Source organism: Xiphophorus couchianus, chromosome 21 (genome assembly GCF_001444195.1).
Source record: "Xiphophorus couchianus chromosome 21, X_couchianus-1.0, whole genome shotgun sequence".
Lineage (NCBI taxonomy): Eukaryota > Metazoa > Chordata > Actinopteri > Cyprinodontiformes > Poeciliidae > Xiphophorus > Xiphophorus couchianus.
Window position 1 is genome coordinate 1,693,688 of NC_040248.1, and position 17,309 is coordinate 1,710,996.

General features: G+C 43.7%; 3 protein-coding genes across 38 annotated transcripts in view; 1 reads left to right on the top strand and 2 right to left on the bottom strand.

Moving 5' to 3' along the window:
* Nucleotides 1-17,309, bottom strand: part of LOC114136418 (NACHT, LRR and PYD domains-containing protein 3-like) — a 476,176-nt gene that overhangs the window by 399,522 nt on the left and 59,345 nt on the right. The window lies entirely within an intron of this gene.
* eif2s3 (eukaryotic translation initiation factor 2, subunit 3 gamma) lies at nucleotides 69-5,529 on the bottom strand. Its single transcript, XM_028004437.1, has 12 exons — nucleotides 5,423-5,529; nucleotides 4,568-4,631; nucleotides 4,359-4,486; nucleotides 4,103-4,224; nucleotides 3,473-3,567; nucleotides 3,233-3,391; nucleotides 2,532-2,666; nucleotides 2,373-2,467; nucleotides 2,156-2,300; nucleotides 1,566-1,735; nucleotides 1,323-1,495; nucleotides 69-300 (listed from the first exon to the last, which is right to left on the bottom strand). Exons 1-12 carry the CDS (start codon nucleotides 5,489-5,491, stop codon nucleotides 237-239), a joined length of 1,419 nt encoding a protein of 472 aa, XP_027860238.1. The 5' UTR covers nucleotides 5,492-5,529; the 3' UTR covers nucleotides 69-236.
* On the top strand, nucleotides 6,568-16,938 carry klhl15 (kelch-like family member 15). 2 transcript variants are annotated; one of them, XM_028004423.1, is made up of 10 exons: nucleotides 6,832-6,878; nucleotides 7,785-7,872; nucleotides 8,678-8,786; nucleotides 8,935-9,073; nucleotides 9,933-10,121; nucleotides 10,198-10,422; nucleotides 11,151-11,312; nucleotides 11,384-11,593; nucleotides 12,118-12,308; nucleotides 12,737-16,938. In XM_028004423.1, the coding sequence occupies exons 3-10, from the start codon at nucleotides 8,767-8,769 to the stop codon at nucleotides 13,488-13,490; spliced, it is 1,890 nt and encodes a 629-aa protein (XP_027860224.1). In that variant the 5' UTR covers nucleotides 6,832-6,878; nucleotides 7,785-7,872; nucleotides 8,678-8,766; the 3' UTR covers nucleotides 13,491-16,938. The 2 variants fall into 2 exon arrangements, with proteins under 2 accessions (XP_027860223.1, XP_027860224.1); XM_028004422.1 differs by lacking the exon at nucleotides 8,678-8,786 and having other exon boundaries at nucleotides 6,568-6,878.

Consider the following 17,309-nt stretch of genomic DNA (forward strand, 5'->3'; position numbering starts at 1 on the left):
ATGAATAAAACAAAAATAAAATTAAAATTCATTATTTAATGAGGAAATAATTTAAAAAGACTCTGAACTTCCTTCCAAATTTATTTTATTGGTTTTGAAATCTGAAGCCAGCCAGCGACTGGACTCCTCTTCCTCCTGCGTCCTTCGTCTCCTCAAACACAGAGGCGACGGCCTGTGAAATGTCCCAGTTGTAAAAACAAAAAAGAAAAATCCTAAAGGAGCGGCGAGTCGTCGCCTCAGTCGTCGTCGATGGTTGGTGTGATGGTGACGCCTCTCCGGATCTGTCCCCACCCGATGAGACTGAGAGACAGGAAACGGCGTCAACATTTCATTCTGCTCGCTTCTCTGAACGTTAAAGCTGCACGATGCAACTTTTATTAACAATATTTCTCTTTACATATGTTAAAAATATGTGCCTTCTTACAGTGCAAACTAGAAGCAACCAATCAGAGCCAGGAGGCTCAGCTCACCACATGGTGTCAATCAACCACCATGTGGGAGTAGCTAGCACAGCCTGTTGTGAATGCTAGGCCTGTTAGCATAGCCACAGATGACGGCAGATGAACGCTTTTCCTGATCCTCCATTAGCATATTTAGCAGTAAGTACATGAGGATGATTGACAGCGCTAAGTCCCGCCTCTGATTGGTTGATTTGATGCATTTTGTTCAGACAGCAATAGTAGCTCAGGGAAGAGATCAAGCTTCTCACTGATCACGTCTCAAACTGTCATAACCTGGAGACAGTTTTAACAAATATGTAAAAATATATTTTATAAAAAATTACAAACAGCAGCTTTAATATAGTATTATGTGTTTTCTAGGGACAATGCGCCATTTCATAGCACAATCAAGTAACTATGCTATCTTCTGTTATAAAAATGTTATATATATCAAATATCACTTGATTTTTTAATTTAATGCCTTGAAATTGGGGATCAGTCTCTTTAAACACTCCTGCTCTTCCTGAAGCTCCGCCTCCAGGAAGTGATGCCAAGATGGCTCCTCTATTAACCGTTTAATGTTTTAGCAGCGTTTCACTGAGCAGTAGCTCCTATAATGAGCTCATTAGCTCCACCAGGCGTTTGCTACTTGCTGCTGGCTAGTCTGAAGGAGCTGAGTGGGGGAGGAGCTGCGCCTGAAAGGCGATTTGCAGCTGAATGGTTGCCATGGAGATTAAAGGATTTCTCAAACATGCATGAAGGAATCAAAGCAACACTGCAGGCAAAAACATAACAACATGATGTTAAGATCTAATCAAAAAGTTGACTTTAAGCGACGCTGGCCCTTTAAATCGTAAACGTCCGGGTTGTGCTGCGTCTCACCGCCAGTGTTTCTCGACACGCCGGCTGAGTGCGATCTTCTCGCCGACCTCGGTGCAGACCGGGTTGGTCAGGACGATCTTGGCCAGGTCGGCCTTCACGGCGCTGACGCGGCCGCCGGTCGACAGCGAGCCGATGTTCACCATCAGAACCTCGTTCTTGGACAGCTTCTGGACCTGCGGGCCGGAGGGATCAGGTCAGAGACAGGAAGAGGCGAGACCGCGTTTCCCACAATGCACGACTCACCTTGGCGGCCTTCTTGTCGCCCTCGGTGCGGACGCCCAGCAGCCGCCGCAGCAGGAAGTAGGAGATCTCCAGCTCCGTGAAGATCTCCGGCAGCGCGCCGACGGCTCCCAGAACCTGACCCACCATGCGGTCGGCCCGGCATAACGTCGGGTCGATCTTCGTCCCGACACCTGCAGACACCGACCCGTCATCATCATTCACACCCAAAAGAATTAAGGACAGAAAGAAGGACTATAGGGAGGACAGACGATGACAAAAACAGGAATGGCAAGAAGGATGAGAAGAAAGGAAGCAAAGACAAGGAAGGAAAGGAAAAAGTGAGGAATTAATGACTGACGGGATGAAGTGAGAATGGAAGGACACAAGGAGCAAAGGAAGGACAGAAGCACAGGATGAAGGAAAGGGATGAAGGAAGGAAGGAAAGACAAGTTAGGATGAAAGAAGAGAGAGAAACTCCAGACATCTGGACTGAACGACAGATCGATTTATTGATCCAGACTGCAGGAGTCAGAGACTCCATGGATCCTCAGATCATTCCTGTTGAACCTTAACTCCACAGAGGAGTACGGTTCTGGTTCTGGTTCTCTCACCGATCAGGCCTCCTGGGGCGGCGTACTGCAGGTCGTTGTGTTCAGCAAACAGAGACACAATCTTGGAGAAGATGGGTTTGCACATCAGCTTCCCCTCCTGGTCCTTGGAGACGATTCCGGGCCGGACCTCGATCTCCTGGCCCACCTGCAGGACGGACGGACGGCGTTCAGATCAAATTGTGACATCACAGCCTGCAGCTAACGCTGCGGCCCTGACCTTCAGAACGCCCTTCAGGATGCTGCCTCCGGCCACGCCTCCCTTCAGGTCGTCCACCTCGCAGCCCGGCTTGTTCACATCAAACGACCTGATGACTGAAGCCGTTTACGTTAAAAACACGCCGACGGAAACAGGAAGCAGCGCCGGGTCCGTTCTTACCGATGAGCCGCGGCTCGGAGATGAAATCTCTGACGGGGACAGGAATCTTCTTCACGATGTACTCACAAACAACCTCGATGTTGTACTTGAGCTGCGCAGAGATGGGAATGATGGGAGCGCCCTCAGCAACGGTTCCTGCAGGAGAAACGTTACCAGAAGGAACAGTTTAAACGTTAGCAGAAGGAACAGTTTAAACGTTAGCAAGAGAACCGTTTGCAGGAGGAACGTTAGCAAAATAAATGTTAGCAAGAGAAACAGCAGAACCATTAGCAGAAGGAACTCTAGCAGGAAGAATATTAGCTAGAGACACTTTAGCAAGACATTAGCAGCAAATTTTATCAAGAAAAACATTAGATGATTGTTCGCAGGGGAAACAGTAGGAAGTCAATTATAACAGCTAACAACATTAGCGTGTTGTTAGCTGGAGAAACATTAACTTTTAGTTAGTGATTCAGCAGTTCTTGTTTCCTTGGGTAGAAATTTAGCGTGACACAAAAGTGCATTTCTCTTGGTGACTCCTCAAAATAGGAAAGACGAGAGAGCATGCCATTCTAGTAACGTGTCAAACAAATATGGAGGTGAACCAATGGAAGCCAGAAAAAGAAAGCTCAAACTGAGACTTTAAAGCTGAGATGTTTAGTCAGATTTAGCTTGTATCCAACCAACACGGTGGCGGCGCTGTGGTGCTGAGGGGAACCCACCCTGCACGAAGGCAAGGATCTGTTCGTACTGCTCCTTGGCCTGGCTCTCCTTCACCAGGTCGATCTTGTTCTGCAGGATGAGGATGTGCTTCAGCTTCATGATCTCTATGGCTGCCAGATGCTCCGACGTCTGAGGCTGAGGACACGACTCGTTCCCCGCTGGACGGACACAGAACCAGAACCGGTTACAACTGGACCCCCAGCTGGGGGCGCCAACGAGCCGCCAACAACCAGACTCACCGATCAGCAGTAGGGCGGCGTCCATGACGGCGGCGCCGTTCAACATGGTGGCCATGAGAATGTCGTGACCGGGACAGTCCACAAACGATACGTGTCTGTCGGAGACGAGAAAGGACTTCAGTCAGAACCATCTGACCCATTTAAACTACGACCAGAACCATCTGACCCGTTTAAACTACGACCAGGACCATCTGACCCGTTTAAACTACGACCAGAACCAGCTGACAAAGTGTACAAAAGTAAATGTTACAGATGTTAAAGATTATTAATCTGAACATTAGTATGGATTTAGGCGTGACGCAAATCAGCACCACTAGGAACTCAAGGAATAAAACAAACATTTTAATCTTGATATTATTGATTATGTTATTGATGCTGCTATTGATCCATCAGGACTTCAAAATTGAGTCAAAGTATTTTCAGCTATTGATTTTTCATCATTAAGGAATGGAAATGAGTGATGAAGCAATAAGTAAAATTGTAGAAACAGTCAATTCTGTTAAGTAACTCTGAATCCAATGATTACTTTAGACTCCAAAAACAAACAGTTAATGATGATGAAATAAGTGGCACCCTATTAAAATATAAATCTGTTTTTTAAAGCTCTGAAGCTGCTGGGAACGGCCTTACCGGACCAGTTTGAAGTTGCCCTTGGTGCCGGCGACGTCTGTGGGAAACTCATCGGGGGTGCTGCTGCCACACGACCTGTAGCACTCGGGCCTGGGGCAGCTGGGGTCGTCCAGCTTGTAGACCTGCAGCGGAAAAGAAGGAGCGTAAAGAGAGAGACGGCAGCCAGAGATGGCGGATGGATGGAGATTCAGGATGTCTACATGTTCCAGACTAACCTGGATTTATTAATGACTTATCGTAATTAAAAGGAAGAAACCTTAGCGTTAGCATATCCGAGCTTAATGGTGATGTTCCTCTCCAGCTCGTTCTTGAACCTGACGGTGTGAACGCCGGAGATGGCCTTCACTACTGTGGACTTCCCATGGGCCACATGGCCGATGGTGCCTTCAGGAACCAGAGGAAAAAACTGATTTTAATGCATTAATCACTCAGCATAACGACGAGGAAACAGAATGAGTCCAGTACCGATGTTAATGGTGGCCTGTCTGCTGATGATCTCTGGAGACAGAGGCGTTAAGGTGGACACGTCCTGCAGAGGGACAGACAGAGAGACAGAGGACACAATGAGACACAGAGAGGGATTAGCAGGGAACAGCAGCATTCCTGTTTCTAATCCTGGAGCAGCACAGCGACTCAAAACAAACCAAACTACCATCAGATCTCTGGGAAAGAAGTCAGGACTGTTTTGATCTAAAGAAACTAGACTATTAAAACACACCACCATTTTAAACCAACGAGTTTCAGGGAAATATCTGGACAGCAGAGATAATACTCCACTGTGACATGTCCAGGAGGATGCCATCAGTTGTTAGCTCTGCTAATCCACCTCCTTTGCTTTTGCTACTCCTCTTTAAACCTCCGTCTGGCTGTACTGGTAGAAAGCCATACAGAGAAATGTTGGAGTCAGGGATGGATGGATGGAAGAGGTAGTTTAAACTTCCTCTTTTTCTCTCTGTTATTTTCACCCACCAGGGAATCAGACGCATATATCGTGTATGCTTTGATCTGACTTTGACTAGGACTTTGACTGGTTAGAGAGGAGGTATATGATCCTCAGTGGAAACCAGACATGTCAAACATAACCGACACTAAAAACGGAGGTTCGGAGACTCTGAAAGTAAATATTTCGGTTGGCCGAGGAGCGGCGGAGGGGAGCTCCGTTTCCCCGCTGGGCCTGCCGTCATGTGCCGGGTGGAAGCGGCGTTGCTCCGGCCACCGTTCACCCCAACCATCCCCGCGACCTCATTTCAGCCCAATAACTGTCCCGGAGTAACAGCCAGGGGACAGTGAAGCGGTGGAGGCGGCTAAAAGGAGACTCACCAACGTGCTGAGGTCCTGTCTGGCCAGGTGAGGCTGACCGAGCGTTGTACCAGACTCATCCCCCGCCATCTTGGATGAAAAGGGAACGGAAGAGGCGGCGGCTCCGCCTGATCAACGAAAAAAGATAATCACTTAATTATATTTTTATTCGTGTATATATATTCACGTTTACCCCTGGTAATTTTCAAAAGAATACGAACCGGTTAAACTAAACCGATAAGAAAAAAAGTCATAAAAATGTCGCTGTTTTAAAGACAAACTCCCCCGCGTTGGAGAGACGGGGTCCTTTCTGAACGGCTGATGCAATTTATCGCCACCGCGATAACAGCTCAACCCGGGTTTCTACCGCTTATTCCTCTTTAATACCCGCTTTTTATGAAACTGAAACATTTATCTGCTAGCCTACATTCTTTAGATATAAGTTTATTAAGATAAATATAATGTCCCTCATGTTTGGGGTCCGTCAGTAGAAAGTGACGTCATTTTATACGATTTGTAGTTCCCAAAAGGCCATTTTGTAGTTTTTTTATTTCGACGCTACGTTTTTTTCCCTCAGCACATGTACAATAGTTTAAAAAGTACATTCAAGTACATATAATACAGGGTCTGACACAACAACTGGAAGAAAGTTGGAGTCTTATGAGATCATGTTAAATCTCTTTAAAGAATGATTGATTTTTCAAATCTGATTAAAATGTAGTTTTTCAACAGAGGCAACATATGTCTTTAAAATTAATACGATGGATTGTTTTTATCTATCTATCTATCTATCTATCTATCTATCTATCTATCTATCTATCTATCTATCTATCTATCATATTTATATTGTATCAATTATGTTCCTTTGTCAGGTTAAAATAACAACCTTTATGAAGATATTACATATATTCTTCATTAAGTCAACATTTCCGTCTTAAATTAAATATTTTGTTTGTTATTGATTTGATGTAATATTCTGATCTTGAATATCATGTTTTCATTGACTGTAAGCAAAGAATATCCTAAATAACAGAAAGCAACTCTTGAAAACATCAGTCTGTAAATAACTAATCTACATAAAGTGTTTCACTTACTGAAATTAATACACGTTTTAATGCTATTCTAACTTACTGAGTGGGTCGGGAATAGTTTTTCCTCTCCATTTGTAGTGATGCATCTTCTTACACACACGATCTTCGGCGCTCCGCTCGCCGCCCTTCAGTTCCGCCCAGAAGGGAAATGACGCCGGTGCAGAAGATGGAGTCCGTAAATCCTGTGGGCTGCCGTGGTTCTGGAGCGGTCTAATTCAGAGCCGTGTCGGGGGGTCCTTTCGTCCGGCAGATGGATTACCGTCGGGATCCGGCAGTTCACCGCTGCCCGCCTCTCTCCTGATCCCGGAGCTGAACCCCCAACTTCATGTCCGACGGAGCCAGAGCTGCCTGGTCGAAGAGGGGTTGTGGGGATTCGCACCGCCGAGGTGAGACGGCTGGATCTTAGCCGCTAAGCTAAAGCCCGTCCCCCGCGATCAGGACTGAGCCTCAGACTGGCACTTTAAACCGTCTTTCTCCAAAACAAAATGCTAAAAACGAGCCTCTGTCGGCGGCTGTGAGAGTCGAGGTGACCCGCTGTGTGGAGTCTTTGTTTTGGAGCTCTAGTCTCGGCATGAAGCAAAGCTGCAGCTCGCTGGAGGAATGAAAACACCCGGGTGTCTGTAACCCTGAGCCGGGCTGGATATGTAGCTCCGGTCCGTCATCCTGTAGGCTAACCCAAGCATCCAGCGTCAGGTGTTAGTCTGGCCCCCAACATCCAGGACCCACTGTGGATCAGGTGTTAGCCTTCCCCCCAACATCCAGGACCCACTGTGGGTCAGGTGTTAGCCTGGTTTCTGAGCCAGGAGTACTTTCTAAAGGAATGAAAACCTTTCAGAAACCAGCCCAGAGTAGACAAAGTTAATCAATAACAGTAGCAGCTCCACTAAAAAAGACAAAAACACTGTGGAATACAACATGATTGAGTCAGGAGTACTTTCTATAGGAAACCGAGGAGTACACAAATTAAGCTCCATTTAGATAATATTGTTAAAGACATGAGTACTCAGACAAGAACATTTTCTACAGGAAAGAAGAAAACTGATTTTCTTTTTTAGCAGCAATGTGTCAGTTTCAGAGACAGAAACTCTGAACCAAGAATATTTTCTATGAGGAATATGAACAAAGAAATGCACAGATTTAATGGCAACAATTGGTTTGTCCTTACTCTCGCTCAAGACAAACGCAAAGTTAAACATTCCTTGTATTAGAAACAAACGATAAAGATCAACACAGATTTTGGTTGTTTGTAAGTGAATGCATCCTGACTTCCTGTTTCTGTCCCTTTCTGTCAGAACCGGGGAAACATAAACACAGGAAATGCGAGCGGCCTCTTAGCGCTCAGCCGTCACAGCCTGCGATCGTTCGGCCGGGCTCCAAAAGGTACGACCCTGCTCCACACACACACACACACACACACACACACACACACACACACACACACACACACACACACACACACACCCTTTGAACCCAAACAGCTCATCCTCTCTACCATCTCTCTGATTTTCTGTCATTTTCTTTGTTTTGGGATGTGAACAAAAACCTGTTTCCAAAGTAATAATGACATTTTTTTTAAAGCACTTGAAGTTAATTTTTGTGATTTCAGTTGTCATGGAAACCACATTAAACTGATATTCTATTGCATAAGTAGAGAAAATGGATGTAGAAGGTTTGGCTTATTTTAACATGAAAAACTTAAAAGTGAGAAAACAAAGACATAGTTTAGTTTCTAAGACTGTCGGGTTTCCTGTTGACTCCACAGCGCCACCTGCTGAGCTCAGTTGCTAATTCTGCAACATGTGCTGCAGGCAGGTTGCTTCTCTCCCACAGGCTGCTGGTTGCCTGAGGTCCTGACATGACCAACATGGCCGACACAAACGCTCCAACATAGTTTGAATTAAACCTTTATTAACTGACTAGTTGTTGACATTTCTGAGCTCAGTTTGTTGCATCGCGTGTCGCTCTTTGACCAGCAGCTGACAGCCAAGAATCTGTTTTTATTTCAATTATTAATGAAACAATAAACATGTATGGATGAAACAAACTGGTCCAGTTTTAAGGTGACGCTTTCTACTGTGAGCCCAGTTTCACCTTCTTTCTTTTTCTATTTCTTGATGTTAAACTTGACGTGTTCAGCCGCTCTGTGACCCAGTGACCTTTAACCTGTTCTGGCTCTGTTGTTCAGGTGATTGGCGCTCACTAAAGGGAGTTTGTTAGCATCTACTGGACACAAGGGGCACTGTCCTCTGATTGGCTCGGACAGCCCCCTCTGACATGCCTGTGGCCAATCAGAGGTGAGTGTGTGTTTGTGTGTGTTTCCGTGTGTTTGCTGAAGCTCTTCCTTTCACTACGTTTTCCCGCCTCTGCCTGATGCAGCGCTCACACTAACTAGCCTGACTCCATGTTTGTTTTCTGACTCCTCTGTTCCTCCGTTCTCCTCAGGTGTGTTATGTCGGGGGGAGATGTGGAGGTGTACCTGTCCCAGGTGCATGATGGGAGCGTGTCGTCGGGTTTCCGTGCTCTGTATGAGGAGCGTCTGCTGCTGGACGTCACGCTGCTGATAGAGGAGCACCACTTCCAGGTAGCGCTCATCAAAATGCTCATCAATCCAACCGACTGGATCAATTCAGATAAATATTAGAGATTTCTCTGCACCAGCTGCATCTCACAACATTTTCCACTCTTTGTGAACTTCCTGCTCATTTATTGTTGATATTAGCAGCAGGGGTGATGTCACACTGTGTGTGTAATAGAGAATTGGCTGTAAAGCAGGAAAATGTTTAAAAACTAAGATAAAAATGATCAGAAAGTTGATATTTTAAGCAGCAATTAGCACAGTTAGCTTTAATTACCATAAACAAAATGAGACGGGTCCAGATTCAGGTATTATTGAAAAGAAAAGTGAATTTTATCCTTAAAACAGATTTGTTCTTGAAATCAAATGTTAATTTTGACATCTGGTATAGTGATTAATCGATAACTGAAATAATTATCAAATATTTTAGTAATCAATTAAAAGTTAACTAGACTATATAAACTGTAAAACATGCAATTTGCTGAAAGAACAACACAGTCAGAGCAGTAATTCAGACTAAACGGTACAAAAGTATGTAAATGTTGCATTGAAGTTTAAGAAAAACCCAGACTGTCTGTAAATATGTTGTAGAATAATCAATCATCAGAAGCATTGATTAATCAGTCATTTAATCATCATAATAATTGACAGAACAATCGATTAATTGTAAATAATTGATTGATCATCAGAGCAGTTAATTGTCAGTATAGTTTATTCCTGGTCAAGGAAATTGATTGTTATAGTTGATAGAATAATCAACCATTGAATAATTGATTAATTGTCAGAATAATCAGTCTCTGCCAGCTGTAGCTGCTGATCCGGTGTTGCTAGGACGGTAACTAAGGTGTGCTGGCTCCGCCCACAGGCCCACAAGGCGCTGCTGGCCACGCAGAGCGACTACTTCCGGGTTATGTTCACGGCCGACATGCGGGAGCGGGACCAGGATAAGATCCACATGAAGGGGCTGACGGCCGCCGGCTTCGGCCACATCCTGCGCTTCATGTACTACGGCTCTCTGGAGCTCAGCATGCCCACCGTGCAGGAGATCCTGCAGGTATCCCTGCCTCTCCGGCGACTCCTGAAGCTGAAACTTTAACTCTGAGCTTAAAAACGTGTTTGTGTCGCTGCAGGCGGCCATGTACGTCCAGCTGACGGAGGCGGTGGAGTTCTGCTGCTCCTTCCTGCTGGCTAAGATCTGCCTGGAGAACTGCGCCGAGGTCATGCGCCTCCTGGAGGACTTCAGCGTCGGCGTGGAGGGCGTCCAGGAGCAACTCGACAACTTTCTCCTCGACAACTTCGTCCCTCTGATGAGCCGAGCCGACTTCCTGTCCTACCTCAGTCTGGAGAGACTCCAGGTCCGACAGAAGATCTTAAATGTTCACACCGATCCGCGTTCGGGATCTGAATTATTGATTTGGGGCGACTGTAACATATAAACAGTTTTTAGCTTATAAAACTTTCTGCAAGACGGAGTGAATCTGTCGGCATCACAGAGTATAGAGATGGATTTTTATGGTGACAATTTGAATCAGAAAGAATTTTTTCTATTCATTTTGTTTAAATTATGAGACTGATGAGAGGAAAAGGGAGTCAAACAAAAAATTAATAGGTTCATTCTGTATCAGATTCCATCAAAAATAGGATTATGATGCATTAAATTCCCTGATTTAAATGACTTTTGGTTAGCTTAGCAGCCTGGCTTTTTTAAATAAAAAAATATAAAAAATTATTTAAAATGTTGATATTTGAATACATTTTTGAGCATTTTAATAAATGAATTCATGATTCCTAGGATTGTGTATTGCAGTGCGTTTTAACATTGGCGCCGCCAGGGGGCGCTGTGGGGCGCCAGAAAATTAGATGAGAAAATTTTTATTATGCAAAAATAATACGAAAAAAAACTTAAATCCCATAAATTGTTTTAATCTAAAAAGTGTTTTTTATTTATGCTGTTTCTTTGTATGTTTTGTATTTGTGTCTGGGTTTGCAGACGGGTTCTGGAGCTCGATGCTGTTTGGGTTCATGTCTGGGAATCGTTTTTCTTTCTCTGATGTTTTTTCTCCTGGTTGCGTTTTTGGCGCAGGCCTACCTGAACAGCGACGCTCTGAGCCGCTACCCGGAGATCGAGCTGTACGAAGCCGTCCAGGCGTGGCTGAGACACGACCGGCGGCGCTGGAGGCACACCGACACCATCGTGCAGTCCATCCGCTTCTGTCTCATGACGCCGGCGGACATCTTTGAGAAGGTGAGCGACGCGCCGCGCAGCGCAGCGGGGGCTCATCGGAGGCGTCCATGCTGAGGTTCCTGTCTCCTCAGGTGAAAACGTCGGAGTTCTACCGGTACTCCAGGCAGCTGAGGCAGGAAGTTGACCAGGCGCTCGGATATTTCCACGACGTCAACCAGCAGCCGCTGTTGGAGACGCGTTCCAACCGCATTCGCTCCGTCCGGCCGCAGACCGCCGTGTTCAGGGGGATGATCGGCCACAGCATGGTGAACAGCAAGATCCTGCTGTTGCAGCGGCCAAAGGTAACGCACCGCCGTCTGTTTGGGACTTTCACCAAAGTATCTATTGATTATTCAATGTTCATACCTCATTGAATAATGATGAGGTCTGAACCTCAGTTTTGTTTGTTCTGTTTATTGTCAGGCCATTTGCTCCATGGTTGGTTCGATAATTTGTTCATTTTGTTTGTACTCTTCTATCCTTTATTCTGTCTGGAGTGTTTTACAATAAACTAGGCTTAGTGATACATAAACATGCTTTATTATTGTGCATTCACTAAAATTAATACAGTTTTATTAAGTTTGAACCCAAAAGTGATGACCTATTAATGTCGCTGCCATAAAAATCTTATTTTCCATAAATTCAGAGGATTTTACATAACAGATTTTTGCTCACTGAATGTATTAATTTCTTATTTTTTCCTCCTTTTATCAGTTTGTTCAGTGTTGGATTCATGTTAGTTTTATTTTTAAAGACTTTGTTGGACCCAGCAGTGTGTCCTCCTGTCAGCTTGGTGGCGCTAACCGCTGCCTGCGCTGTGTCTCAGGTGTGGTGGGAGCTGGAGGGCCCTCAGGTGCCGCTCCGACCCGACTGCTTGGCCATCGTCAACAACTTTGCCTTCCTGCTGGGCGGAGAGGAGCTGGGGCCCGACGGCGAGTTTCACGCCTCCTCCAAGGTTTATCGCTACGACCCGCGGCAGAACTCGTGGCTGCGCATGGCGGACATGTCGGTTCCCAGGTCAGACCGCTCAGAGCGCCTTTCTATGAACTTTGACCTTTGCTCTGAAAGCAAACAATTCGGCCTTAGCTTAGGTTCTCCATCCAATCTGAGGAACTTTATTTTGTAAATTTAATTAGTTCCGTAACGATTAATCGGATTAATAGGAGTTAATCAATTTGTTGGAATAATCGTCAACCTATTTAGTAATCGATTAATCGTTAACTGGAGCATAAAGATTCGCGAAAAGGCCATTTTCTGAAAGAACAGACTCAGAGCAGTAACGAAGCCAAATATATACCATCTGCATTTGCCTTTGAAAATGTTGTCGGAATAATCAATAATCAATAGAATAGACGATTAATCATCAGAATAATCAGTAGCTAACAGAACCACTAGCTGGTTTAGTTCTGGTAAATTATTGATTGTTTGTTTTGCTGACTTTGTAGGTCAGAGTTCGCGGTGGGAGTCATCGGGAAGTTCATCTACGCCGTGGCGGGCCGAACCCGAGACGAGACCTTCTACTCCACAGAGCGCTATGACATCACGGAGGACCGCTGGGAGTTCGTGGATCCGTATCCCGTCAACAAGTACGGCCACGAGGGAACCGTCCTGAACGGGAAGCTCTACATCACTGGCGGCATCACGTCCTCCTCCACCTCCAAGCAGGTGTGTGTGTTCGACCCGGGCCGGGAGGCCAGCGGCAGCGGAGGCGGGTCGGGCGGGTCGGACTCCCACAGGACGCGCTCGGCCCGTGGCCCGCTGCTGCCCGGAACCCACGCCAGCTGCTGGGAGAACAAGTCCAAAATGAACTACGCTCGCTGCTTCCACAAGATGATCTCCCACAACGGGAAGCTGTACGTGTTCGGCGGCGTGTGCGTGATCCTGCGGGCCTCTTTCGAGTCGCAGGGCTGCCCGTCCACCGAGGTGTACGACCCGGAAACGGACGAGTGGACCATCCTGGCCTCCATGCCCATCGGCCGCAGCGGCCACGGCGTGGCGGTGCTGGACCGGCAGATCATGGTGCTGGGCGGCCTGTGCTACAACGGCCACTACAGTGACTCCATCCTCACCTTTGACCCGGACGAGAACAAGTGGAAGGAGGACGAGTATCCCAGGATGCCTTGCAAACTGGACGGCCTGCAGGTGTGCAGCCTGCACTTCCCAGAGTACGTGCTGGAGCACGTCCGGCGCTGCAGCTGAGGTCCGCTTCACGTTTTGTACCGACGGACTGTCCGCCTGGCGCCGCCGCGCGGGAACCAGGCGTCTCCGGGCGGGTCGACCCGACGACCTGCGCTTACCGACAGGTGAGGCGCCGGGCGGCTCGGGCGTTTTCACAGTTACCCTTTCTCAGAAAATTAAAGGAAAAAATGATGTCAGAAAACAAAAAGGTTTCATTCACTTACGTTTGAACTGGAGCGACCAGAAACGCACTGGAAGCATCAGAGCCCGGTTCTGGTTCTGGTTCTGGTTTCTCCTGAACACCTTTGACGCATAGCTTAGCTGAAATACTTTAAACCCAACTAAACAAATCAGATATTCAACATGACACTATACTCGGTAGCGTAGATGAACTCGGTGGTTTCGGACTCGTCTGGTTCCGGTTTGGCTTCCAGTGCGTTCCAGTTTTCAGTCCCAGTTTCCCACCGAGCCGCAAACACGTTCATCCCACGCCGCGTCCCTCTGCTCCCCGCCGCCGCACCGAGAGGAAACCGCGGCGTTAGATTTAGGAGCTGCGCTGCTGCCGTTTGGTTTCGTTTACATTCCTGCACTTTATCGGTTCTCAATGTGAGTGTAAATAGTTTCCTGCTCTGGAGGAGAGAAACTGACCCGGTTTGACCCAAATCAGGGCTTTTTGGGGGCATTTCAACAAATCTGGACCTCATTCAAGAACATTTGGACGTTTATTTTCCACCTGATTGTTGATGGGAATAAAAACATTTTAATCTGGGGATGGAATCTGTGACAGCAGTAATTAGTAGAGATTATCATCCATGTATTACTGCAGCTACTTAAATATTGATCATGTGTTGAAACATACAGAAGCTTGGAAATAAATTCAGGAGCTGACCTGAATTTATTTGCGTGTTAAAACGTTTCCATAGTAACAAAACTTCTACGTTAAAAGTTTTATAATCTGCTGTCTGCCAAAAACATCAGCTGGTCTTAGTTGCTTTATTTGTTTTGCATTTGCTTTATTAAAATATGCAAAATTAAATACTGAAAACCAAAATGTGCTTAAAATATCCAAACTGGCACCAGTATTTATAATATTGTATTAAATGTAAGTTATAGATATCGGCACAAAATTGGCGGTAAAATTAGCTTTGGTTACGCTAGCTCCAGCTAACTTCATAGCTAGATTTAGTTTGATTTGACAAAAAAACTAAAAATTTTACTTGACTTCTTATGTAACAAAATAAACTAACTGAAAAAATAATTCCAGGTAAGTTTAACCTCAATATCTTCAGTTATTTGAAATAAACAGGGATCCAAAGTGCTAAAGTTAGCTTCAGGTCATGATGTTGCTACAGCTATCTTAGCAGCTAGCTTTAAACTGTCTAGGTTAGTTTTTAGTTTAATAACCACTTAAAAATGTATACAATAAATTTGAAAATAGTATTCAATTGAATCACAAAATTGCAAAAAAAAAAAAAAGGAAAAAATTTGTAAAGTTAGCTTTAAAATGTGTTTCCACCATAAACTGCTTTAACTGCTTTGCTATGTGTGACAGAATGAAAATAATATTTTCATTCAGTGTATAAGTTATAGAAGACCAAACATGAGCAGATAAACCTACCTTCAGCTAATGCTAACTATAGCTAACCTAGGTGTAATTAGCAACAGCTAACAGTTAGCATTCACTTCATTTGGTATACAAATATTAACTTATTTATTAATATGTAATTATGTAGGATGACTTAAAAAATAAATATATAACATATTTACACCAAATAGACTCGGCTCTAGTTTAGGTGAGCCACAGTTAACTTTATTTGGCCAACAAATTTTATTCCATCGCAGTTTTTTTCTCAAAATAGAATGTTGTGTTTTCATTATTTACAAAAACATTGGTAAAATTAGTGTAGTTAAATCACAGTATTTTATCACAGGAAAAGTAATTAAAATGAACAGAAACATTCAAACTTCATCATTAATAAATATTCTGCTTTCTTATGTAATTATGTGACATAGCAAAACAATGCTTCTTTTTACCTAATGGAATCTCATTTACAGTTTTGGATAATGTTAGCATATCATGTTAAAGTTAGCGTTAGCTTGAACTAGCTATGTTAGCTGCTAGCTTTCACTTGATTCAGCCTGAAACCTTCAAATATCCAATTGGTTTGTTTTTTTTCCATGTTGATAAATTACAAGTTAATAAATATAAAATGTTTAACAGTTTAATCGTATAAACATTCAAAAATAATAAACTGTTGTTACTCCACTTTAGGTGTAGAATTATTTATTATAATCAAATTTAAACTGTTATTTACAGAAAACCAACTTGGATTACGGTGAAATCACTTAGCTTTAGCATTGGCTAGCTAAAACTAGCTAGCTTGATATTAGCTCCCTCCTTAATTTACTTTATCTTCTTCCATTCTTGTTCTTTGCATTTTGGACACAGCTGCTCACTCATTTGGTCAAATATGTTGTTTTTTTGTGCCAAAATAGACGAAGAAGAAGAAAAAATGTTTGTAGTTCAGTTAGAGGATTTTTAAATTTCTTTGCCAGATATTTCAGCTGTTATTCTGAGATGTTCTTGTTTGAGGTCCATTGGTAATTTACCTCGGCTAAATGATTACCAGCCTTCGTTTCAACAAAAAACAGACTGTTTTCATTTCAGACAGATAATTTAATTGTTTTCTGGCAGATCTAATCCCGCCGTTGTCTTAGATTAAAGCTCGCACATTTCATCCTCCAGGCCACGTAGCTGAGCTGACGACCAGCCTGTTTTATTTTGTTGTATTTGAGCTAACTGTGAAAAGGGCTAGAGCAAATAATGATGCCGTCACGTCTTTCTGCTGCGTATTTATTTAATTTATGAGGTAGTGCTTTTCACTGAGCTATGCAGTAACAGTATTAGGAATGTTTTTATGATCAGAATTTCATTCACAGCCCGGTTCTTCAGTGTTTCTGTCGTTTTTCATCTCCACCCTGCAGCAGCATGTAAGTTTCTCCGTTTTATTTATTTTTCTGTTATTGATGAATCAGTAAAGTCAGAACAGATTTACTTCCTGAAGTCTGTCTTGATGTGAATTATAAATATATCAGGAACTCGAAGGCAAACATTCATTTCAAATGGTCATTCTGGAGCATTTATTATTGCGTCATCCCTTTACATTTCCTCCGGGTCGCCGTTAATCGCCGCTCCGCTCCAACGTTGCTGTTTGAAGAAGAAACTTGTAACCAATAAAGTTCAGCCGTCCCCACCTGAGGAACACGCAGCATCCTTTAGTCCGCCATTTTCCCATCTGTCCGTAGGAAAACAGATCAGAGGACGCTAAAAAATAAACTTTCATTGCTTAAACGACTGTACGGGGAAAAGAGAGAAAAATCTGAATAACATATCTTACTCTGAGTAGAAACTCTTTGGAAACGATTTGTAACCTTTCCAGAAATAAATGTTCATACTGGTCAACCTCCAGCTGCTGCTGAGTTTTTATTTGGTTTTCCTGTCATTTGTTTATAATTTATTTCAAAAAACAAACTTTTTTTCATTAAATTCATTGTGGACAAATTTGCACATAATCAAGAAACTTCTAGCATCTTATTGGAATATCTGTAGCTGTTCATAATCCATCAATGCAGTTAATTTCTATTTTTATATAAAAAAATACAAAACAAATAACTTTTCTTTTAACTTTTTTTTTTTACTAGCTGTGGCAACTAGAAAAAAAATTATCCATTCATTAATTACAACTTATATAGGCGTATATATATACAGTAAATATATTTTTATTAAAAACTGATGTTTAAATTTTTATTAGATATTTAATAAAAACATTTGATTATATA

Bases quoted from the DNA above. Each gene is read 5' to 3' on its own strand.
- klhl15 (XM_028004422.1), top strand. From the start codon at position 6,818: ATGTCCGACGGAGCCAGAGCTGCCTGGTCGAAGAGGGGTTGTGGGGAT. The intron at 11,594-12,117 runs GTAACGCACCGC...GCTGTGTCTCAG, and splicing joins TGCTGTTGCAGCGGCCAAAG to GTGTGGTGGGAGCTGGAGGG. The intron at 12,309-12,736 runs GTCAGACCGCTC...CTGACTTTGTAG, and splicing joins GCGGACATGTCGGTTCCCAG to GTCAGAGTTCGCGGTGGGAG.
- eif2s3 (XM_028004437.1), bottom strand. From the start codon at position 5,491: ATGGCGGGGGATGAGTCTGGTACAACGCTCGGTCAGCCTCACCTGGCC. The intron at 4,487-4,567 runs GTACTGGACTCA...TGGTTCCTGAAG, and splicing joins ACAGGCCACCATTAACATCG to GCACCATCGGCCATGTGGCC. The intron at 3,568-4,102 runs GTAAGGCCGTTC...CGTCTCCGACAG, and splicing joins GGCAACTTCAAACTGGTCCG to ACACGTATCGTTTGTGGACT.